The sequence below is a fragment of the Sciurus carolinensis genome, chromosome 3, assembly GCF_902686445.1.
Source record: "Sciurus carolinensis chromosome 3, mSciCar1.2, whole genome shotgun sequence".
Classification (NCBI taxonomy): domain Eukaryota; kingdom Metazoa; phylum Chordata; class Mammalia; order Rodentia; family Sciuridae; genus Sciurus; species Sciurus carolinensis.
Genome location: NC_062215.1, coordinates 174,588,689 through 174,614,684, shown reverse-complemented (window position 1 = coordinate 174,614,684; position 25,996 = coordinate 174,588,689). Strand labels below are relative to the sequence as shown.

General features: G+C 42.0%; 1 protein-coding gene across 2 annotated transcripts in view; it reads left to right on the top strand.

Moving 5' to 3' along the window:
- The first annotated feature begins 12,178 nt into the window (after positions 1–12,178).
- Positions 12,179–25,996, top strand: part of LOC124980453 (nuclear autoantigen Sp-100-like) — a 28,957-nt gene continuing 15,139 nt past the window's right edge. Inside the window, exon 1 of one of the 2 annotated variants that reach the window (XR_007107804.1) lies at positions 12,179–12,370. Coding sequence is in view for 1 of the 2 variants with exons in the window: in XM_047546019.1 (XP_047401975.1) it covers positions 12,342–12,370 (29 nt within the window). In the remaining variant the exon portion in view is untranslated. The remainder of the gene's footprint in view (positions 12,371–25,996) is intronic. The other variant, XM_047546019.1, reaches the window with a different exon arrangement.

Here is a 25,996-nt window from a genome sequence, read left to right as displayed (position 1 = left end):
TCTGTGTTCATAGCTAATCTCTATATATTTAACTTTTTCACTACATAAACATCTCATATTCCCTGCAGATCTGAGGTTGGAGGACTGTGATCTTGCAGCTTTGGGGATTTGGCAATGTCTATTATTCGTTGCCACGGTGTGTATTGGGGGTGCTACTGGCATCTAGTGGGCAGAGGCCAGAGGTACGGCTAAATGTCCTATAAGACACTGGACAGTCCCATAGCAAGAATTATCTGATCCCAATTTTCAGTAATGCTGAGGTTGCGACGCCCTGTGTCAATACAAAGTTTAAAGAAGTAAATGGAAAAATAATTACTGCTGGGGATTTCCATAACTAACATTTTTACTAAATTCTCCTAGTTCTCTATGAAAAAAATAAATATGCAAGTAATTACAAATATATGAAGAAAGGTGATTATCGTATATATGCCATTTTACAACCTGACTTTGGTAATATTGTTCCTTGTCAATACTTTTGTATCTAACACATCATTATTCTCATTTAAGAACATAGTTTTTAAAATATGAAAATTCTACGTGCATATGGCTAAAAAATAAAAAATTACCAAAGTGTGTAAAATGTCATGTGTATTGTAGCACATGTGCATTCTGGGAAAACTGTGAATTGGATTATGCAATGACATTGTTGTATGTTTTCCTTTCATTCATTAAGAACATCTCCTAGGGCAACTCCATACTCGTCCTCATGTGGATCCTTTGCACTCCTGACAATGGTGCGGAGCATCAGCTGTGAACCCACTGATCCACATTGGCTCTTTGTGTATTTTGGTCGTCAGTCAGTGCTGTGTGGACATTTCCACACCACCTCTCTGCAGATGTGTGTACCCTGAAGAGCTGACTTTGCGGGGACCAACAGCTGTGTTCTTGCCCTTGGTGGCCATGGCAAAACTACTCTGAAGAGTTGGCCTCCTTCACATCTCCCTCTGCCTTTTCCCCACAGCCTCACCAAATACTTAACTTCTTTTTTTTTTTTTTATGCGGTGCTGGGGATTGAACTCAGGGCCTTGTGTTTGCAAGGCAAGCACTCTACCAACTGAACTATATCACCAGCCCCAAATACTTAATTTCTGCCAAGCTGATTTGATAAAAATGGTATTGAGTTGTTTAGAGCTAAATAACTTTACTGGTGAAGTTGTACATTTTCTCATGTTTAATGACTTTTTATTTTTTTCTTATCAACTGTTTATTTCCTTCACATATTTTCTTGCTATTGGAGTATCTTAATATTGTTAACTATAATTACTTCATTGGATTTAAGGAAAGTAGTCACACATCTCTAAATTCTTTCTCCTGGCTTGACTTTTTTCCTTGAGTTTTTATCTAGACAATTAAATTTCTTTTTATGGTGTTGGTATATCATGCTACAAATTCCTTCTTTATGCCTACAACATAACTAAATTCACATTTATTGTTTTATGGCTCAGTGTTTGCTTTACATTAAAAATTTTTTTGAGGGTAAAGACTATATCTAGTCTCTCTGAGACCATATATCAAATTATCTATGCTGTTCTGCTAATCCAAAATGAAACCTTAGTATATTCTTTATTTCACATGTTTGGTGGTTATTTCTGGACTTTATGCTCTCTTTTATGGTCTCATCTGTTTTTGCACTAGTGATAAACTTTTAACTCCTGATGCTTTATTACATGGATTTATAAAAATAAGTCTAATCTCCCCACTACTCTTCTTTTTAAAAATTTGTCTGGATAATTTATATATTTATTTAAAGATAATTAACTCAAATAACTCAAAGGTATAAAATGTATAAAGGATAATATAATGAACAGTTAATAAAAACAAAAATTACTAATGCAATTGAAGGTTTCTGGACCACACCTCCTACCTTATCTTCCAGTGGTAACAGTAGTTCTGAATCTAGTGTTTAGCATTCCCATGAATGTTTTTATACTTTTAACTTCTGTCTATATTTAACCCTAAAACTCTATGCAGTATTATTGTGCATTTTTAAAAATGTGCTTTTTATATTTTGCATCTTAAGCAAAGCAACCATTCCACTCTCTGCCCACAGTGTGATGGTTTATTATGTGTCAGTTGGCTGGGCCACAGTGTCCAAGACATTAGGCCAAACATTATTCCAGATGTTTCTGTGAGGGTGGCTTTGGATGATTGATATTTGAATTGGTGGATTTTGAGTAAAGGAGATTTCCACCCATAATGTGGGTGAGTTTCATTTGAAGGTCTTAACAGAACAAAAAAAACAACCTTCCTTGAGTAAGAAGGATTCTTCCAGCAGGGACCTCGGGACTTCATCTGCATCATCACATTCAGCTAGCCTTGGATGTGTTGGAGGAAAGGCTTAGTGGAGAAGGTGGCTTGGTCTGGTTCGAGAGAGCAGGTTGTGGGGGTAGAATAGTCAGAACGGTCAGAATTCTAGACAGAAGCTAGATTCAAGCTTGGGAAGAACACCTGCACCACGCGGAAGGGCCTGCGCGTAGGGTTGGCCACGGCTGACCCGGGGCCCTGATGATGCTGTCATGTTTCTTCCCCCAGGTTCTTTGTCTCTCCCTCACCTCATCTGTCTTCTCATTGAGAGCTGGCCTCATTTTCTTCTGCTTTAGACGGGGTGATCACTAGTGGCCATTTAAAGAGAAACTTGGTGATTCCAATGGAGGAGAGTCAGGCTTTAGAGCTGGCTTTAGGGGGACATTCTTGAGAAGGACTGACCATCCAGCTCAGGTCAAGTTGCCACCCTGTAGAAGACAGTGTGAGACCCATGATTTATAGCCCCACAGGGCTATGGGAAAGAGGAGCCAGAGCTCCCCAAAGGGGCAGAAGGGGATGGAAAAGCCTAGTGAAGACAAGGGCAGAATTATGTCTGCCATATTGATGTCTGCCATATTGTTTAGCGCTCTCTCTCTCTCTCTCTCTCTCATACACACACACACACAATCCACAATCTCTGAGTTAGCTTCTGCATGAAGTGTGTTTCTGAGGAAAACCAGGGGAGGGGAGCAGAGACATTTTGTGTTCCTTTCAGCTTTACCCTTTTCATTTTCAACACATATTAACTGAATATTTATAGCTTTGCAGGCTTAGTTCCAGGCACTGGAGAGACAGCAAAGAATAAAGCAGGGTGTGCCCACCCTGAGGAAAGAACCAGGCAAAGAGAGAAGTGGATGGGGATTCTAAGACACCACCTGGGAGGGGATGAGACAGATCTCAACCCACCAAGACATTGCAACAGGAACTCACATGAGGAAAAAAATAACCCGGACAAAGACCTGGAAATGGTATGATTGTCCAAACTGTAGTGGGAATCTTTAGTGAGGAGCTGCAGGGAGGTCTAACTTGAAGGAAGTAGGGGAAGGGGACCCTAATAAACTCAGCAGGCAGAGAGGGGAGGAAGAGCCACGTGGGATGAAGCCATGGAGAAAGCAGAGGGGGAAGGAGGCAGCCAGAGGAAGAGAAATAAAGGAAGAAGCCATGGACATGGCCACTGATAGAGTAAAGGAACAAGGAGGTGACAACTAAAGAGATAAGTGTGGAAGGAAGTGATCTTCAAAGGAAGTGTCTGCGAACAGTACTTAAGTCACTTTCACATCTTTGAGTGATGTCTGTCGCCTCCAACCATCAGAGGGGGGCAGTTCTGAGACACCTGGTCTCCTCACCAGGACCAAGAAGAGTAGCTGATAGATTGTTTGATAAGAGTTTGTTAGTTTTGAGCAAATGGCATGTTAAGAAATTGCCCAGTTATCTTTCAAAGTGGCAGTGCCATTTTGTATTCCCTGGAGCAACGAGTGAGTTTCTGTTTCTCCACATCCTTGTCAGCATTTGTGTTGTCCCTGTGGCCATTCGGATAGGCATGTGGTGGCATCTCACTGTTGTTTTAATTTGCATTTCCCTGATGTCTTAGGATGTGGTGCATCTTTTCACGTGATTATTTGCTGTCAGTATGTCTTCGTTGGTGGGGTATCTATTAAGGTCTTTGACCCATCTTTTAATTGGATGATTTTCTTATTGTTTTGTTGAGTTTTAAGGGTTCTTTGTCTATTTAGGTAAGTCCTTTATTAGATATCTTTTGAAAATATTGTCTCCCAGGCTGTGGCTTCTCTCATTTTGTTTTCTTGCCAGTATCTTTCACAAGACAGAAAAAAATTAATTTGAATCAAGTTCAACTTATCCATTTTTCCATGGATCATATCCTTAATGTTGTATCTAAAAAACCACTGCCAAACCCTATGTCATTTAGATTTTCTCTTATTATCTTCCAGGAGTTTTTTTGTTTTGCATCTGATCCATTTTGAGTTTTTATTTTTTTATTTTTTTATTTTTTTTGCGGTGCTGGGGATCGAACCCAGGGCCTTGTGCAGGCAAGGCAGGCACTCTACCAACTGAGCTATCTCCCCAGCCCTTGAGTTAATTTTTTAAGATATAAAGTTTGTGTCTAGATTTTTTTTTTTTTTTTTGCTTGTGAATGTCCAGTTGTTTCCAGCACCATTTATTGAAAAGACTGTCTTTGCTCCATTACATGCTACAGGAGGATTTTAAATGAAGGAGTAACAATTTTTGAACCATATTTTAAAGGATCATTTTGGCTCCAGGTGAAGATGTTAAATAGGCAACAGATGTTCCAATAAACTCAGGTGAGCCATCTGGCAAGGTGATATGGGTCTGAAAATCATCAGCACAAAGATGGCATCTAGAGCTATGAGCTCTGAGATCTCTGAGGAACAAGTTCGGTTAGGAAAGGAAGGGCCCTGGGCACTTCATCACTCAGAAGTCAGGGAGATGGGAAAGAATTAGCAAAAGAGACAGCTGGGGTGACAGGAGGAAGTGGTGGGAGGACAAGTTCTGGAAGCCAGGTAGGAAATGTATGCAGGAAGGATGGAGGGGTTTTTTCAAATGCTGCCAGCAGTTTCTCTCAGCTTAAGGGTGAAAGTCAACTCTTGGATTCAGCAACACAGATGACCTTGACAAGATCTTGACCTTGACAAGAGCAGGCTTGGTGGGGGAAGGAGCAAGACGGGAGAGGTGGACGTGGAGAATGTGAACTGAGCATTTTGCTTTAAAGACAAGCAGAGACGCGGGGCAGTGACTGGAAGGGGTGTAGGGTTCCAGGAAGGTGTTTTTAGGTGGGAGAATACAACAGCTTGACACAAGGAGAAGGAACATTGTGTCACAGCTCTCTGTTCTAGAGTTGACCCAGTTTGTTGGAATGACGTGAGCTTGAAAATATTTTTTATTTTCTATATTTGATGTTGGGGCTTGAACCCAGGGCCTGTGTGTCCTAGGCAAGTGCTCTGCCACTGAGCAGCACCCCAGCCCCCTCTTGGTAATTTATGACACCGTTCAAGTGTCACCTCCTTAAAAAGGCCTCGCTAGCCCCTGCAGATGATCAAGTCACCTGTTTTATTTTTCTCATTGCCTAGTCTGAAAATAGCTTGTTAATCAATAGTTTGTTGATCTCCCTCTCCTAGAACAGGTGCTCTCTTAGGGTAATGACCTTGCTGTTTTGCTCACTGCTGTCTTCCCAATTCCAAAAATAGTGGTGGGCTGATGGTAGGTTGGTAAATCAACTCTCTGGGAAAAGAATCAATCCTGATTTGTATCATTTGCTGATTACTATGGTGTAAATATTTCACCACAGCTGATTTCAAACTCCCAACATAACATCCCAAAATGTGGAGTTGGGAGAGAGGTATACAGTAGACTTACAAATCCCTGCGAGCCAGCCACACCGTGCCTGGCACAGAGCAGGGCTCAAGAGTCATTCATTAATGAAAGAATGAATAACCATTAGCTTGAGCCATTATTCCATTAAAGGTAGGTCTCTGGGTATCCTTGGAAGACTTCTTACTGCATTCTTGAATAAGGAACTCTAAACTCCTTTTCCTCCCCGGATATTCTGCCTGTCTCTTTCCTATTGAAAACTGCCATATTGCAAAAACCAAACTTGGACTGAAGGTTTGAGACTTGGAGTGGGTTCTCCTTGGCCCTGATCCTGGGACCTTCTACTATGTATCTCTGCACAGAGGTCCAGGCAGGAGCAATAAGGGCAGGATTAAATTTTTTTGCCAGGTTGCTTCTTGGATTCCTCTCTACTCACTTCTCCCTGACAACCTTATGTAGTATAGAAGGTAAAAAGGTTTTGTGAAGTTATTTTTTCTTATTATAAAAAAGTCTTTTCTTAAAAGAAGGAAGAATGCAAATGATTAAGAAAGACAATAGCAAAAGCAGCCTCTGGGTGTCACATTGATATGATTCTACAGTTTTGACTGCGAGCATATGATGCACCTCTGGCCAATATGGCTGTCTTAGACACCACCCAGAAGATCCTCTAATTCAAGACAGGGGAAAGACAATAAATAAATTAGTGGGTATGGAAAGCACTAAGGTGAACTTCTGTTCCTCTTCTTGAGTCAAACTCACCCGAGCAGGTCTCTGAGTTGTCATTTCTCTGGTTCTACCTGGATTTCTCTTTGGTCCTCATCTGGTTCATCTGACTGTGTTCCATGTGTCCTGCAGAGATAGTGCCCTGCTGGGTTTGGCACTGTGTACCTGGGGGCTCCACAACTCGATGGCAGGAGCATTTCAGTACCTGGGTGATGTGGCTTGGGTGTGCCCCGGGGTCCATTGTGACTGAAGGCTTGGGGCTCTTGGGAAGTGCTGGAATGGTTAAATGGGGTCCAGCGGAGCTCCTTAGGTCTTTGGGTTATGAAGTAGTTCCTGTGTGACCCCTCGAGTTTTTCAAGAGTATTGTCATAAAAGGAGCAAACATAGTCCCTCCAGTCCTCTCTGGTTTTCTTTTTGAAATGTGACTGTTCCTGTACATACTTCTACCATGATGTGTCACCAACTACCACCCTCACCAGAAGCCAAACCAATGGTGCTACCCCATCTTGGACTTTGAACTTCCATACTGTGAGCCAAATAAACTCCTTTTCTTCATAATTAGCCTGTGTCAGGTATTTCATTATAGTGATGAAAAGATGACTAATACACTGTACCTGCAGCTTTTCCAAGTTAATTCAAAGGCCTTTTCAACTATGGTGGAGAATATTCTGCTCCAGTGCCTTCTGCAAAAAGACCTGTTGCCAGATGTTTATAAATATGGAAATGATTTTTTTTCTATTTGCATGGTTCTCTGCTTCTCTTTAGTATTCTCTGCTAGCTGCCTTTGCATTTTCCAATTCTGTTGTTTACTTGGACTGTGGTGGAAAGGGATTTAGAAGTGTGTTCCTTTCTTGTGATGATTCATTACACAAAACAATAAAAGCCATTAAACTTCCCGGGTCATTCTTTTAAGCTTCTTCTCTAAGGTTAGGTTTTATTTCATCACTTTACTCTAGAGTAAGCTATTGAAGTCCCTTGACAACTTTATGAACCAATTAAGCACTCCAACTGTTCACTTCTTCAAACAACAATGAAAATGGAAATAATGACAAAAAGTTTGTCATTTATTGAGTTCTTAACACAGGCATTCTGTCCTTCTTGCTTTGGAAAATTTTAAGTCTATTTCTCAGAACCCTAGAGTCATTCCTATTCTCATATGAGGAAATAAACACACAGAAAATAATATGCTCCAGGTCACGTGAAGTAAATGACAGGTCTGGAAATCCAACCCATGTCTGCCTGACTCCCAAACCCCTTCTTCTGACCTTTCCACTAAATTTTTGGAATTCATCTCTTCTAGGGTCCATTGCAACTCAATAATTTTCTGGGCTAGAGCAATAATGACAAAAGTCACATTCAACTTAGTTGTAATGAAATTAAGTCAAGGACTGGAGCTGCCCCACGGATGGAGGCTTTCCACAGTGGTATTCTTTTTGCCATAGCAACTGTTTTTCATCTATCAGGATCCATTGGGGCTGCTTTGTAAGAAATGCTTATAAGGAGTCCCAGAGATTCCCAGCATCATGAAAGGTATTATTGCTCTGTGTTAGATAGTCCATGAGGACTAACGTGAGTGAAATGGACTTGGGATCCATATCAGTGATGATGATGATGATTTTTTTTTTAAAGTCTGGGCTTATTTCTTGGTTCCATGACCAAAGTGTTAGAACTTTGGACTTTTCTTAGATGTTTCTATTTCTTTGTTGGATACAGAAGAGTTCTCTTTCTTGGTTATACTTAACTTGTAATTAAAAGTTCTTTTCCCCAAACTTGACTGTATTCCAGATGTTCCTTCTTTGGGAATTTGATAGAAATACAGATTCTTGGGCCCCACTTCAGACCTACTGAATCAGAGGCTCTGGGGGTGGGGTCCAGCCATCTGTTTTCAGAAGCCCTCCAGGTGGCTCGAGAGGCCTGGTGTGGCCACTCAACTGCCCTTCTTGCCACGCCTACTCTCCCAAGCAATGCCACCCACTCCCAAGGCTTCAGTGACTTCCAAATCTGAGGTGCAGCCCAGACTGGCCTCCTGTGCTCTGAACTTAATACAAATGTTTATCTAAAACACACATCTGCTTGGATATGCCGCAGAGCCTCAAACTCAGCGTTGTAATATATATTTATGTTCTAACTTGAGTGTCATTTTTTTTTTCCATTGAACTAGGGTTGTTTGTTGTCTCTGCCACTAGCTTTGCCAACATTTCTTGTTCAAACTGCCTTCTTTGCCACATCAGCAACTTGGTGAGGGCAGGGACAAGCCTGTCTGGAGATGTCTCCCTCAGGAATGCAGCTGATACTTGTTGAGTGAATCGATGACTTCTGTATTCTCTAAATCAGGGTTTGACAAACTGTGCTCCACATGTCCCATGCAGCCCACTGCCTGTTTTGTAAATAAAGTTTTACTGCAACACAGTCACACCCATTGGCTTCTGTGCTAAGGTTGCTTTGTGCTAAAATGGCAGAGTCTAGTTGTTGCTACAGAGACTTTATGGTTTACAAAGTCTGAACTATTTACTATCTAATCCCAGATAGAAAAAGTTTGCTTCAGGGCCATGCTGTAGAAAGGCTGACCTAGGCACTTTTCTGTGCTACTATTGTGCTGAACTCTTTAGGATGCCAGCCTGGCTTGCTGGGACTTCAGATGGCCCCATCGCTAGCGTAAACACACCTGAGCAAACACCAGTGTTATGGGGAAAACAAGCTGAGGGCTCAGAATTGATAAATGAGTTTTGGCATATACATCGATCACATTTCCAGACAGGAGAAGGCTGGAGATCATCTTGCCCCAGTGTCTGTCTGTCTTTCTTTCTTTCTCTCTCTCTCTCTCTCTCTCTCTCTCTCTCGTGGTACTGGGGACTGCCACTATGATGAGTCCTCAGTTTTTAATTTTTTTTGTGGGGGCGTGTACTGGGGATTGAACTCAGGGGAACTCAACTGCTGAGCCACATCCCCAGCCCTATTTCGTATATTATTTAGAGACAGGGTCTCACTGAGTTGCTTAGTGGCTTAATTTTACCAAGGTTGGCTTTGAACTCATGATCCTCCTGTCTTCTTACTTTTTATTTTGAGACAGGGTCTCACTAAGTTGCCTTTAGGGTCTTGCTAAGTTGCTGAGGCTGGCCTTGAACTTGAGATTCTCTTGCCTAGCATCTCATCAGGTATTCCTTCAGTGCATGCTTGCTATTTTATTGACTGCCCCCCACCGCCACCAGGGTATTTTCTAAGTCTAAGAGGTACAGGTTAGCTTGCAGAAAGCTGATGATAATATAAAGATTCTTGTTTGAAAACTTTGTAAATGATTCTTGACTCTAACAATCCAAGTAAATTGGAATAGAAACAATTGATTAGTGTGACAGATGCCATTGATTACTGTCTGGAAGTAAAGATGACTTCAGATAGTTTATTGTGTAGTAGGGTATTAACCAGTTTTGCATATATTAGAAAATTCTCTTCAGTCTTCCTTGACTTGACTGACAATGCAAATATCAGTTATTCAAATTCTTCTTTTAGCCGGTTTTAGTATCTTTTTGGTTTCCTCATCAGTGAGTTGAAAAAAAACATGGAAATAAATTTATTTGATATTTTTCTGTGCTACTATTATGCACAGAAATAAGATTACAGCATGAATACAGCCAGTTCACCTTTTGTGAATTGCTTTGTGGCAGCTGGACAGAAAGGGTCTCAGGACATGCAGGTTAGGAAGACAGACCCGGTGATGTTTCACAGAAGTGGAACATTGTGGTCCATAGTTAACATCCCTTGAAGAGGCCAATGTAGTAACTATTGATACCACCGTTCACCGGTGATGAGCTCTGCTCCTTCTAATGTTGAAGATTGAACACTAGAGAAGCACGCCAAGGCAAGCAGATTAAGCAGGTTTTATTTAAAGGTAATAATACAGACCTCTCCTGGCAGGAAGAAGGGGGCCATGGCTGATGTTCTAAAGTACCAAGAAGTGAGCACACCCTACATCTTTTATAGGTTAAGGTCTCTTTTGTTCTCCTGTTCTCTCCCCCCTTATCTCTCCTTCCTGCCTACTGACTAGGCCTGGTTTTGCATTAAGTGAGAAGCCATGGGCAGGGCCAAGGTGATTCAGGCAGGTAAGGGCCCAGGGGCATTAATTAGCAGCTCCATGCTTGCAGTCCTTGATGAAGGCAGCTAAATTTGGTAATCAATTGGCTCCAGAGATCCTTGACATTCCATTCTTCCAGGGGCAGTGTCCAACTTCCAGAGGAAGATGGCTTCATGGCTTCATTTCCTCGAATTGACCCGATCCCCTATTTCTACACCTGTCCTTAATTCTGGCAAATTATGACAAACATTTGAGAGGATCACAGCAAATATTTGTCAGTAAAACATGTAGAATTTGTGAAGTCCCGTGTCCATGCTGGGGAGAAAGATGCTAAGATTTTTGTTTTGTTATTGGGATCTTAACTTCTGGGGACTGTGGCTTGAAGCGCTCTTGTTTTGGGGGCCGCTGTCCTCCTCACAAGGCAGGGGAAACTGGAGCAAGTCCCGGGCACTGCCCAGCCCAACCCAGATGCTTGGCTGGACCTGGCCGATGCTCTGGTTAGACTCTATTTCCTGGGGCCAGAGCCTCGCGCCACGTCGGTTATGGCCATCGGCCTGAGAAGACACCCTCATTCCGTAGGCGGGCCCCTCGTGAGTGCAGGAAGCCTTTGAATCCGATGCAAAGTGCACATTTCACAGGAAAAGCTCCAGGTCAGCACTCAGAGCCTCCAGAGCTGTCAGACGCTCTTCACCGATTGGTTAGGATGCCGAAGGGGGCGCGCCCTCCTGCACAACACCTGCTCTCAAGAGCCCGCTTCTCCACCTGGAAGGTAACGGTCCGCTCACCCCGTAACCCCAGGCTTCCCTGTAGTCAAGTCACCACTGAGATGCCCTCGGCAAAACCAGGCCCCAACAGCTGTGCGCTCCCTGGAGGCGCCGTGTCCCTCACCGCTCTGCAGTCCCAGCACCTGGGTCCTGCCGTGGGCCTGCTGCGTCTGAGGTGCTCTGGGGAGACTCACTTCAGGGCACTGCAGTCTACGCGGAGAATCCAGAGTGGGCAGGGACACATTGGCCTGGGGACCCCCAAACTTAAGCAAGGCCTCAGAGACCTTAGAAAATGGAAAACTCATTTTCCTTGACCGGTATAAACATACCAGCTCCCTCACCATCTGAACAGTCTCTGCCCAGACTATATACCCATGTATGGGCACATCTCATGCACCTATTCCTGGTTATTCCACCCTTATTTAGGGGGGAATAATGGCACTTATAACATTGATTCTGCAGTGTTTGGTTAAAGGTTGGTGGAAAGAGTTCTTTTTTCCAGGATGGACAACAGGATGAATTATGGGAGGAGGGGTTACTAGACACAGTTGGAGCGTCCTTAATCTTAAAATCCAAAATCCAAAAAAACTCCAAAATTCGGAACTTTTGAGCAGTTGACATGAAACCTCAAGTAGAAAGTTCCACTCTGATCTCAAGCCTTGGGTCTGGTCAAAACTGACACAGAAAAATCCTGTGTGAAATTACCTTCAGACCCTGTGTACGAGGGATACATGAAACATGAATGAATTTAATGTTTAGGCTTGGATTCCTCCCCAGGATCTCTCATTATGCACATACAGATATTTTAAAATCTTTTAAAAATCATATCAGAAACACTTCTGTTTCCAAATATTTCAGATAAGGGATATTCAACCCGTACTTCTAAAGGAAACTGTGCAGTAACACGTTGCTGCCACCAGAGGGTACTGTAGACTTTCTGGCGATCCGGAGAAAGGAAAGGGGTACTGAAATTCGGGGCGGAGGAGAGAACGATATGGTACAATGCAAATTTCAACCAAGGTTTCACTTACTAACATTAGAACAATTCAAAAATTCATCCCTTGAGGTCCTTACTTTCACTCTGCTCTGTGTCCTTCTCCTGAGCAGAACTGCCGCCCTGCTGAAGGCTGGAGATGGATTCAGGAGGATCCCCTGACATCAGGTTGCTCCTGGGGAAGGTTCTGGGAGGGTATCGGGGCAGCAGAGGGTGGAGGGAGAACCTGGCATGCTGTAGGGCAGGGCAGACTCCCTCTACCCTCTGAGGGTCGTATTACTGAGTCTGAAGCAAACGGACAGCCAGCAGATGAACACAAGCTTTAAAAGGGGCACACATTTAGCTTGGCACAGTGGTGTACTTCTGCAATGCCAGCCACTGGGGAGGCTGAGGCAGGAGGATCGCAAGTTCGAGGCCAGTCTCGGCAATTTAGTGAGACCCTGTCTCAAAATAAAAAATAAAAAGGGGTGAGTAACAAGGTGGTAAAGCATCCCTGGGTTCAATCCCCACTACCAAACAACAAAGTGTACACATTTATTACCTGCAAGGGGGCAAATAGGAAAGAAAAAGTAATTATCCCATGCCGGTGGGAGGAGCTTGTATACCTTCTTAGAGGAGCGGGAAGAGACGAATGGGTCCTTAGAAGAAGAAATGACAATTTGTGACAAAGTTCATCTGAGTGCCCGTCGACTTCTAGTCTCGCCTGGGATGCGAGTTAATCTTGCCTGGGGGACGAACCTCCCTGAGGCAAGTGACTTATTTTGGAGGATCTGTCTTTTCAGGCAGAGGAGGGGAGGTTAGAGTCAGCCTCTCCCGCAGTCGCTGTTTTGCGAGGGTCTGCAGCTCCCAGTGGTCAGTGCACCAAAGCGGCGTGTTTGGGGGCTGCATTTCCCGGACTTCGCGGGTTCAGGGGCGGCTGTTTGCCAGCTGGGTGGGGCAGGGCGCTGCCCCTTTCGGTGCTGCGGGGCTTCAGAGGCGCCTCCGGGCCAGTCAGGCCGCAGGCGGTGGGGCTGGGCGGGGAGGAGGCCGCCTCGGGCAGGGCTTCCCGTAACCGCGCTGCGCAGGAGCCGGGCGAGCCCCGGAGCCTCCCCGCCCCTGGACTGCAGCAGTCCGGCAGCGAGGCTCAGGGGCTCCCCCAGCGTCCCGGAAAGGGACCCACATCCCGGAATCCCTTCCCTTTGGGGAAGAGCGAGGAGCAGAGCCAGCGATTTCCTGGTCCCTCCCTGGTTTTGGTTTCTGTTGGATCGTTAAGTGTCAGAGCCCAAGTTTCACAACTGCACACAGGCGCCCGGCGTGGCCGAAGGGAGGCGGGCGGGGAGGCCGGGCAAGGCTGGCTGGAGGCCGGCCCCAGCGGTCTGGGCCGCTGCTGCTTTGCAGATGGAGTAGGAAGCTCAGCTGTGGCTCGGAGAAGTTTCTGGTGATTGTGACCATTCGTTGGCTACAAGCTCTCGCTCTCATGAGGCTGAGAATTTGTCCCTACCCCATCTGCTTTTCTGTTGGGTTGTGCCCCGTTTTATTGTCCCGTACCCGCTCTCCGGAGAGCGCCACGTGATGGCCTAGTTGGAATAATTAATGTGAAGCCACAAATTCAAATAACGAGTGCCCTCCTCTTATGATTATCATTATTAATTGTGGCAAAACAGACACAATATCGTTTTTTTCATTAAAATGATATTTTATCCTTATTTTATCATCTAACCATTTGTAAAAGTACAATCCGGTGACATAAAATACTTTTCAATGTGTGTGACTATTGTCACTATATTTCCAAAACTGCTTTCATCATTCCCAATATAAGTCCTCAACCCATTAAACAAACAACAGCGTTCGGGGCTCCCTGCTGTGGTCCTCTGGTACTGTCTTCCTGGCTTTCTGTTTCTGTGAGTCTGCTGTTCAGGTAGCTCATGTCAGGGGAATTATCCATTTGTCTTATGTCTTATGTCTGGCTTATTGCATTTTGCCTGATGTTTTCAAGATCCATCCATGTCATAGTACGTGTCAAAATTTTATTCCCTTTCATGGCTGAATAATGTGCCATTGCATTCGCCATTGAGTGCTGCTATAAATATTGGCTTGCCATATTTGTTTGAGACATTGTTTTCGTTCCTGTGGATGTACACCAAGGGGTAGAATTGCTAGGTCATTTTGTGGAGGACTTGTATGCTCAAAACTGAGAAATAAACAAACAAACAAAAAATAAAAACAAAACAAAACTGAGAACATTGCTGAAGGAAATTAAGGAGGATCTAAAAATGAAAAGGTAGCTCGTATTCATGGATAGGAAGACTTAAAATTGTAAAGATGTCAATACTATACAAAGTGATAAACAGATTCAACATAATTTCTATCAAAAATTTTCTTTAATTTTAAATTTTTATTAGTTTATTTAGTTATACATAATATTGGGATTCCTTTTGACATAACTATGCAAGTATGGGATATAATTTGCTCCAGATTAGTCCCATTCCCTCCCCTCCTTCCTCCTCTTTCCTTTCCTCTACTTTCTTCTATTTATTTAGAGTTTGTTTTAATTAGTGCATTATGGACATACATAAAGGTGAAATTCACTATGGTATATTCACATATATATGGTCAGATATTTCCCCATCCCTCCTCCTGCCCACTCAATCCCCTGCGTCCACTCCACTGATCTCTATTCTATTTTCATGGAATAATTCCCCCCGCTGCCCTTTATTTCTCTTTTTTCCCTTATTTGACCCTAGCTGCTGCATATGATACAAAGTATTTCACCCTTGAGCTACTGAGTCCTGTTTACTTTACTTAGCATGATGTTCTTCAGTTCCATGAGTTTATCAGCAAAAGACATAAGTTCATTTTCTTTCTGGCTGAGTAAAAGGCGACTGTGTATATATCTCACATTTTCTCTATCCATTCATCTGCCGAAGGACACCTAATTAGTTCCATAACTTGGCTCTTGTGAACTGTGCTACCATAATCATTGAGGTGGCTATATCCCTACGGTATGCTGATTTTAGATCTTTTGGATATATACCAAGGAGTAGTATAACTGGGTCATATAGTGGTTTCATTCCTAATTTTTGAGGAATTTCCATACTGCTTTCTAGAGTGGCTGTAGTAATTTGCAGTCCTACCAACAATGCATGACTGTAACTTTTCCCCCACAGCCTCACCAGCATTTATTGTTATTTGTATTCTTTTTTAACATTTTATTTATCTTTATTTTTACAGACTGCATTTTGATTCATTGTACGCAAATGGGGTACAACTTTTCATTTCTATGGTTGTACGCGATGTAGATTCACACCATTTGTGTAATCATACATGTACATTCCCTATCAAAATTTCAATAGCCTTTTTCACAGGAAATGGAAAAGCTGATCCTCAGATTCATATGGAATCCCAAAGGTTCCTGAGAGTCAGAACAATCTTGAAAAAGAAGAATGATATTGGAGGTCTCACGCTTTCCAACTTCAAAACTTACTCTAAGACTACAGTCATTAAAACAGTATGGTTTATAAAGACTAACATGTGGACCAAAGATGTGGAATAGAGAGCCAGAACTAAATTCTTATATATATGGTTGATCGATTTTCAACAGGGATCCTAAGACCATTTAATGGGAGACAGAAGAGTCTTTTCAACAAATGGTGCTGGTAAAACTGGATATTCACACTTAAAAAATAAAATTGACCCCTTACCTAATGCCACATATAAAAAAGAACTCAAAATCAACTAGAGACTTAAACTTAAAAGCCAAAATACAAAACTCATAGAGGAGAACATGGAGGAAAGTCTTGGAAATGATAGCAAAAGCACGGAGGAAAGAAAACGTAGCTTAATTAGACTTCATTCACATTAAGGATTTGTGTGCATCCAAAATTAAGTTAACATGTGTCATTTGGTTTCTATTTTTAAAAATTTTAGCCATCCAGGTGTGAAGTGATATCTCACTGAGTTTTGATTTTCATTTCCCTAATAACTAACAGCACTGAGCATTTTTATATGCTTATTGACCGTTTGCGTACTTTCCTTGCAGAAATGTCTTTTCAAGTTCTTTGCCCATTTTTAATTAGATAGTTATTATTATTATTACTTGAGTTGTAGGAGTTCTTTTTATTTCTGGATATTAACCTCTTATCAGATATATGATTTTCAAATGTTCTCTTTTCACTCTTGACTTTTCCCCTACAGCAGACTTGCACGGTCCCTTGTGTATTTTGGGTCTCCGTGCTGTAGGAGCTATGTGGCCTCCAAATATTTTCTTCATTCCTCAAGTTGTCAGTTGAGCCCTTCCTTTGCTGTGCAGAAGCTTCTTTGTTTGATGGAATCCCACTTGTCCATTTTTTTCTCTGATTGCTTGTGCTTTTGATTGCATATCTGAAAAATCACTGCCAACACCCATGGTATGGAACATTTATTTCTCCTGTGTTTTCTTCTAGAAGATTTGTAGTCACATTAAAGTCTTTTGATTCCTTTGAACTGATTTCTGTGTGTAGTGCAAGGGGTGTAAGATGAGGGTCCAGTTTCATTCCTTGCATGTGAATACCCAGTTTTCTCCACACCCTTTATCTCCATCCTTTCCTCACTGTGTATTCTTGATGCCTTTATTGAAACTTAGTTGACTGTATGTTTATTTCTGCGACTTTCTATTGTGGTCCATTGGTCTGTCTGTATCTATATGCATGCATCATACCCTTTTGATTACTGTAACTTTGTAATATAATTTGAAGTCAGAAGGTGTGATGCCTCCAGAATTGTTCTTTCTCAAGATTGCTTTAGTTATTTGGGGTCTTCTGTGGTTTCATATAAATTTTAGGATTTCTTTGTGTTCTGTGAAAAATATCATTGGAATTTTGATAGGGATAGCACTGAACCTTAGATTACTATGGGTAGTAAGGGCATTTTTAACAATATTAATTCTTCCAATCCATGTAAACAAGTTATCTTTCCATTTATTTGTGTCTTCTACAATTTCTTTCATCAATGTATTATAGTTTTAATTGTACAGATGTTTTACCTTTTTGGTTAAATTCATTTCTATTTTATTTATTTATTCTATTGGAAATGGGAGTGTTTTCTCACTTTTTCAGATAGTTTGTTGTTTAGTATATAGAAATGCAACTGATTTTTGTATATTGATTTTGCATCCTATGATTTTACTGAATGCATTGATTAATTCTAATAGTTTTTTTTTTTTTTTTTTTTTTTTGGTGGGGTCCTTAGGATTTTCTGTATAGATCATGTCATCTGCAAAGAGATAATTCAACATCTTTCAAAATCTAGTTCTTAAACTGATTATCTTTTTGTCTTATTTTTAAAATTTCTTCCAAAGACTTTTCTGTTCCCATACTGAATTCTGAGAGTTTTTTTTTGTTTTTTGTTTTTTGTTTTTTTAGTATTGGGGTCACTTTGCCACTGAGCTACATCCCCAGTCCTTCTTCTTTTGTGAAACAGGGTCTTGCTAAGTTGCCTGGGTTGGTCTTGAACTTGTGATTTTCCTGCCTCAGCCTCCCAAGTAGCTGGGATTACAGGTGTGTGTCGCTGCACCTGGCCTGAAGACATTTAGCTACAAGTTAACAAATACTTAGATTCAAGTGGCCTAAGTAATGAGATATATATTACCTTTCCTGGTGGAAACCTAGTAGGAGGGCAGAGGTTCCGGGGTTGGTTGGTCAGTGATGTCTTCAGGCCCCTGGGTTCTTTCTGTCTTTCTGCTCTGATGCCATCACATCAACTTCATCCTAAGGCTGTGGGTTCCCCTCGTGGTCATGAGATGGCTGCCAGGAGCAACCGGTGACATGTTGACCTGTGTGGGGTCACAGGAAGAGGAAGCGTGACCCAGTCCACAAAGAAACGCCAGGAACACCTGCAGTAGCAACTCGTCGTGCAGACTGGCCTAGTGACCACCCAGGAACCTGAGGCTGGAAGGGCCGCGAGCTTACCACGACTAGCCCGGACTGGGCTGCGGCCCAGGGGATTTGGAGTCACTCAGAAAGCCTTCTCTGTTTGAGCCGAGTGCTCTTTACGTAGGCCTTTTAATCTCAGCACTTAGGTTTGTGTTCACTCTGCTCAACCTTAACCAAGGGTCTGATTTATCCACTCGAGAGTAAGGATCCTTGTTGCTTTTTATCTAGTCACTGATAAATCCAGGACATGGTTGGGTCTGGAACAACAACCAGTTTCCTGCAATTTATCACCATAGTCAGCCTCTTCCAAAGGGAGGGAAAGGAAGATGGGAGCTGAAATAAGCTCTACCCACAAGACGCTGCCACAGTTCTTGAGCCTTGCAGGAGTTCCAAAGCAAGGAAGGACAAGCAGAAGTTGAGACGGTGGGGTTTGGAACATCTCTCAGCCTGACAGTCAAAGGAAGGGACTTTTTCTCAGGGAGGGGTCTGCTGACGCTGCTCTGGCCTCAGGAGAGGTGCTTGTGAGAGCTTGGGCCTCAGACCGTGTCCATGGGCAGGACCTGGAACTGCTCTTGCCCTGAGCAGCCCTGGCACTTCCTAAGCTCTCTCAAGTCTGAGAACCAATGCTCGAGGTCTCCACTGCGCTGGCAGCTGTGGGCCCCGCTTGGAGCTCAAGAGAGAAGCAGAATCAAGTAGCAAAAACAAGGCTGTGATAGAAAATCCCTTTCGTTCTCCAGCGCCTGAGAAACCCAGTAACCCACCTTCACCAATTATGGTGTCTAGGTCCCCATCCAGAGGGCCTGACCCCTGTATTTGACCTGCAGCTGCCCTTTCAGAGTGAGGTGTGGATGAGCTGAATCTGGGTCTGTGTGAACCTCTCATTCCTCAGGCTGTGACTGGCACTGACCATGGGCCTTCACTCCTGCAGGGGTCCTGCCCTGTGTATCCCCTCCTCTGTACATCTGCCCTCTCAGCTGGGTGATCAGGTTCCTATCTAGTGGCTGTAGCTAGAACTCTCTCTAGACCACCCGCTAACTTCAAGTGACAGGTCACGGCACACCCACCAGGGTGGGGGGGAAAGTCCACCAGGTGATTAGAAAGTTTGGAGCTGCACCCAGACTTCTGTTCACATTGGCCTAGGCCTGGCTGTCATCTGGGGAAGGCGGAGCAGATGAGCAAGCTCTCACTGGTCTGGCGGCCTGGGACGGGGCAAAGGTGCTCTTGGGAGTCAGGAACTGTGGTGAGCTCAGTGTGGCCCTGGCTGATGTTAGGAAGGAGGGCCTAGGAGGACCAAACCTACTCTGATCATGAACATCTCTTCTCGCTTAAAGTTCTTGAGTAAATTGGAAGGATTATAAAAGGACTTTCAGAGACGAGAACTCAATTCCGGTGTTTTATTAGCAGCCAGTGTAGGATACTGTAATGCAGAACTTTCTGTTACTGGACTGGAATCAAGTGGTCTAGGATCAAAGGGGCTTTTTCCTGAACCATGTGAGTCCTACTCCTGCCACCAGCCACCTGAGGAACTCTGAAGTCTTGCTCTTGCTGAAGGAGTCAGAGAAGTCTTCTGGATCCACGTGGGCTGTTGTCTTGCTCAGAAGTGGTCTAGACCAAGGCTGGGGTTGGACCTGGGTCTGGCCACTGGCGTGGAGGAGGAAGAAGAGGGACAGGAGGAAAAGGAAGAGGATGGGGGAGGAGGGAAAAGAGGAAGAGCAGAAGGAAGATGGGGGATGGGAAAGGAGGGGAGGGAGTAGCAGGAGGGGAAGCTGCTCAGGGGTAGGTCTGGTGAGGTTCACTTGTCCCGAGATGGCTGGGAGCAGAGAAGGCAGAGCCCAAGAGAGGCAGACCTGCTTGGAGGGGACAGACCCTGCCTCAGCTTGAACTTTATGACACAGAAATGACGAGGGGGTGGGGAGCGCCATGCACTTGTGGATAGGGAGCCCTTATCTCCTGGGGTACCTCTTAGCAATCTGAAGAAGTTGGATTCGGTGGAACATCATTTGGGAAATACTGCCAGAGAGCCCTGCCTAATGCTGGCCCCGGCCCCTCACCCTTCCACCCTCACCTCAGGCTCTGGCGTCCACACACTGTGTCCCCATTGCCTCCCTGTCTCTGACCCATGGGTCTACCTAGGTCTCCTAGGCTTCATTTCATGTCCCCACTCCCATTCTGTCTTAGCTCCAACTGATCTTTAACTTTACACTCTTCTATTTTCAGTATTTAAAAGAGTTACCTTCAATCCTTAAGAGTAAGTGTGACTGGACATTGTGTGCAGGTGTAAATGCAGCGGGGTGTCCGTGAGTCCACCTGGCCCCTTGGGATGGAGATGGCCTTGGTTCTCAGCCCACTGGTCTGTGGAATAAGAATACTTTGTGACCGTCTCTACTCTCCGCCTTGAAATCTCCCTAACTCAATCATTGCTACCTAAATTTCCTGTTTCTATATTACTGAAGGCAAGAGTTTCACAAAACTTTCCACCACAAGGTAACAAGGGCCCCTGTTCACATCAATAATTTTTTCACTTTCCCATAAGCCCCAGCGACTGCACTTTTAGGTGTTCACCCATTTCTCAACCCCAAAGCCAAGGTCATGTGTTTTATATTTTTGTTATGACAGTATCCTACTTCAAAATCTGCTCTAGTTATACTACTGTGGGGGAAAAAAAATCCACTCCAAAATGTAGTGTTTTAAAACCACAAAAACTGTGAATTTTTCTGTGTGTCTGTGATGTGGGTAGGGCTCAGTGAAGAGGCTGTTTGTTCTCTCTGTGAATATCTCCTGGTAGCTTGACTGGCTGGAGGGTCTTTCAAATATGGTGCACCAGGTGGGTGGCCACTGCTGGGCTGTCCTAAGCCCTGGCCTGCAAGTTTAGCACATCACTTCTATCGTATCCTGTGGGGCAAGCAGACACAGACCCCAGATTCCAGGAAAGGGGACATAAACCTCACCACTGGGTTCATGGGCGGAGTGTCAAAGGATCGTGGGGGCATGTTTCAAAAGCCCATATTACCTTGAATAGGCTCACTGTTTTTACCAAATTGGTTCTGCTTTTGACCTCAGTTGCCTGGACATTTCTTTCTTTTTTCTCTCCTGCTCTCCAGAATTTCTAAGGACATTCTTTCCACTATTTAATGTAAGCATTTCGGCTTCCTCCAGCCTTGTCTCAAAGGACTCGGGTCTAACTTGTCTTGTCAGGGTCACAATGTACCTGGCCAACCCACAGGCCTGAGAGAAACGTGTTTCTGGCTTCCCTTCCCCTCCCCTTGCGATCTCTGCAAGGGGAATTGACAAAATAGAGACTTGGTTCTTTCCAGTGTAAACTATGCTGCTTCACCTAGATATGACTTTGATCCATTTGGTCCAGATAGACTTTTAGGCCTTCTTTCTTTTGTACAAACACATGGTCCCACGTTTTCTGTAGACTTCTTGGCACTGACCTCCTCTTCCTCTGCATCCCCTGCATCCAGGCTCTGACTCTGTAAGTCCTTTTCTATCTCCAGCTACCACGTTCCCACAGGAGTGGAAAAACTTGGAAGTTGAAAACTTTGAAGATTGATAAAGAAGATCAAAAAATATTTGAGACCTAGTTTTTAATATCTTGAATTCTTTCACTTCCTTTTTCTATTTCCTGGGAGAGTCTATGTAGAATTGCTGTTCTGAGCCCTGGTAGCCCTGTTGGGGTTCTAGTCTGAGCCTAGAAAAGCACAGATGTTTCCCCAGTGGTGAGTCATCCCTGATCAGGCTCAGCAGCCAAGATGGTAGTGGGAACAGAGAGCAGTAGGTGGAGACAGCAAGCCAGCAGAGAAGTCTGTCTGTCCCTTCCTTTGTCATCTTTCTCATGTAGGTTTTCATACTTGCTTATACCCAGAGTCATTCTGAAACTTTGAGCTGGCTTACAAAACCAATTACACATTGTAAAATAGGAAAAACTAAGCTCGGAGACATCAGGTAAAAGGTGGTGAGTGATAGCTGTGGAGAGATGACCCTCGTCTGACTCGTCGACTTTCATGTTGCCTAGATGTGGTAGGACCATCTGAAATCCTAGTTCCATTTTATTGGCTTTGCTTCATTTCTCTTGGTATACACCTAGGAGTATAATTGTTGGGTCCTGGAGTAGCTTTAGTAGAAATGGCCAGTTTCCAAAATGGGGATCCTGAATTCCATGCTATCAGCAGTGAGAGTTTCAATTACTATATTCTCAACCTTTGATATTGTCAGTTTTTTTTTTTTTTTAATTTTAACCATTTTGGTGGAAGTATAATAGTATCTCATTGAAATTTTATTTTGCATTTTCCTGATGTGTAATTCTTTTTAGTACATTTTCAAATGCTTATTGTTCATGTAGATATGTTGTTTTATGGAATGCTTACTGTTTTGCATGTTTTTTAAAAAAATTGTTTTTATTTGCACATTTCACTATAGTATGATGACTTTAATTCTTCAGGATAAATACTGCAGAGTCGTATAACTGGGTCATATGGTGGTTCCATGCCTAGTTTTTTGAGGAATCTCCATATTGATTTCCATAGTAGTTGTACTAATTTACAATTCCACCAATTGTGAATGGGATTGTTTTCCTGATTTCTGTCTCAGAAGATCCATTGTTGGTGTATAGGAAAGCTATTGATTTTTGTTGATTTTGTAACCTTCTGCCTTGCTGAATTTATTAGCTCTAGCAGTCTTTTGGTGGAGTTTTTTTGATTTTTCTAAGTATAGGAAATACGAACAGTGATAATTTCACTTCTTCATTTCCTATTTTTATCATTTTTATTTCCTTTTCTTGCCTAATTGATCTGGTTAGAATTGCTCTCTCCATTCTGAATAGGAGTGGTGAGAGTGGACATCCTTGTCTTGTTCCAGATTTTTAAAAAATGCTTTCAATTTCCCCCCAATTACTATGAGATTGGCTTTGGGATTTTTGCATATAGCCTTTAGGATACTTCTATCCCTAGTTTCTTCAGTATTTTTTATCATGGATGGTTGCTGAATTTTGTCAAAGGCTTTCTCTGCATCTATTAAGATTACTAATTAATTTTTGTACTTAATTCTATTTATGTGATGGATTACATTTATTGTGTTTTATGTATGTCAGACATCCTTCTGATGGGTGTGGTGATGCATGCCCAGTGGCTCAGGAGGCTGAGACAGGAGGATCTCGAATTCAAAGGCAGCCTCAGGTACAGTGAGGCACTAAGCAACTCAGTGAGACCCTGTCTCTAAATAAAATACAAAATAGGGCTGGGGATGTGACTCAGTGGTTGAGTGCCCGAGTTCAACAACAACAACAACAACAAAACCATTCTTGCATCTCTGGGATAAAACCAGCTTGGTCATGATGTATAATCTTCTTGATATGTTGTTGAATGCAATTTGTTAATATTTTATTAAAGATTTTTGTATCTAAGTTCATCAGGGATGTTAACTTTCCCTGATGTGTCTTTATCTGTTTTTTGGTATGAGTGTGATACTTGCTTCATAGAGTGAATTTTGAAGGGTTCCATCCCTTTCTATTTCATGGAATAATTTGAGGAGCATTAACATTAATTTTTCTTTAAAAGTCTGGTGGAATTCAGCTGAGAATCCATCAATCTGGTTCTGGGCTTTTCTGTGTTGGAAGGTTTTTAAAAATTACTGGTGCTATCTCATTATCAGTTACTTGTCTCTTCAGATTATCTGTGTACTCTTGGTTCAATTTTGGTAGGTTGTATGTGACTAGAAGTGTGTCCACTTCTTCTAGGCTTTCCAATTTATTAAAGTATAAATTTTCAAAATAGTTCCTAATGATCCAATGGATTCTGTGATGTCTGTGGTGATTTCTCATTTTTCACCTCTAATTTTATGAATTTAGGTTTTCTCTCTCTTTCTTTTGGTTAGTTTAGCTAACAGCTTATCAATCTTATTTATTTTTTCAAAGAACTAATCCTTCATTTCATTGTTCCTTGGTATTGAATATTTGTTCTCAATTTCATTGATTTTTGGCTCTGATCTTAACTATTTCCTGCTTTCTACTGACTTTGGGACTGGTTTGTTTTCCCTTTGCAAGGGCCTCGAGATGCATCATTGATTTGGTTTTATTTGGGATATTTCCAGTTTTCTCATGTAGGCACTCACAAACTTTCCTCTTAGAATGAACTTTCTAGTGTCCCAGTATCACAATTCTCATTTGAGTCTAAGAATTTTTAAATTTCTCCCCTGATTTCTTCTGTTACCCCATTCATCATTCAAAAGTATATTGTTCAATTTCCATATGTTTATATAATTTCTGTACATTTTCTGATATTTATTTTTAATTTCATTCCATTATAATTTGATAAGATGCAAGGAATTATATAAAAATTTTTTGATATAATTTTTGACATAATTTTTGCCTTGTAGCCTAAATTTTGGTCTATTTCTTCCATGAACAGCTGAGAAGAAGGTGTACTCAGCTGTTGGATGAAATATTCTATAGATGTCTCTTAAATACATTTAACTTATAATATTTTTCATGCCCAAAGAGTGTTTACTGAGTTTATGTCTAGATTAACTGTATAATGGTGAGAGAGATGTATTAAAATCACTTAGTATTATTGTCCTGGGTTCTGACACTTCAATTTGAGTACTGTCTCTTTTATGTAATTAGTTGCACCCATATTTGGAACATAAATATTTATTATTGTTATATCTTCTTGTTGTATTATTCCCTTGGCCAGTATTAAGTGGCCTTCTTTTTATTTTCTGATTAATTTTGGTTTGAAGTCTGCTTTGTCAGTTATGGAAGTAGCTACTTCTGCTTGTTTTGAGGCTCCATTTGCATGGTATATCATTTTCCATCCTTTCACCTTCATCCTGTGGCTGATTTTTCCCATAAGGTGTATTTCTTTTAAACAACATATAGTTGTGTCTTGTTTTTAATCTATTCTGCCATCTGTTTTTTAATTGGAGAGATGAGACCATTTACATTCAGTGTTATTATAGGGAGATGTTTGTGAATTCCTGCCATTTTGATTTATTTATATTGTTTAATTTGTTCCTGTTTTTCTTTTGCTTAACTACTTTTCAAATGAAATTAGTTCATTTGTGAAATCTGGAGTTTGTTTTTTATTTCTTCTGTGTGAAATATTTCTTTAAGTAAGTTCTGTAGTGCTGGCTTAGTAATTATGAATTCTTTTAGTTTCTGGTTATCTTGGAAGGATTTTAAAATTTTCTTTTTAACTTTGAAGGATAGTTTTACTGAATGTAGCAATCTTGGTTGACAGTTGTTTTCTTTCAGGATTTAGAACACATCATTTCACGTCCTCCTTGCTTTTAGAGTTTGGGCTGAGGAAATTGGAAGTGATTCCAATTGGCTTGCTTTGAAATGTGACCTGATGTTTTTATCTGAGGCTTTTAAAATTCTATTCTTGTTCTGTATGTTAGGCATAATTATAATATGTTATGGAGAAGTTCTTTTTTGATCTTGTCTATTTGGGATTCTGAATGACTCTTATATCTGGATTTACATCACATTCTTAAGGTTTGGAAACCTTTTCTGATATTGTTTTCCCTGAAGAGATTATCCATTCCATTAGCCTGCATCTCACAACCCTCTTCAATTCTGTGATTTTAAAATTTGGTCTCTTAGTGTTGTCCCAGAGTTCTTGCATATTCTGATCATGGTTATTTCTTTTCTTTTCTTTAATACATCTGAGTGTCCAAGGTAGGCCACTTTGTCTTCCAGTTCTGAAATTTTGTCATCAGTATGGTTAGAGTAGACATTTTATTTGATTTATTGTATCTATAATTTCCAAAATTTCTGTTTGATTCTTTGTCAATATCTCTATCTCCTAAATGAATTTGTAATTCATATCCTATACTGACTTCCTGAGTTCATTCAGTTGTTTTTCTGTGTTTTCTTGGAATTTACTGATCATTTTAATAATCATTA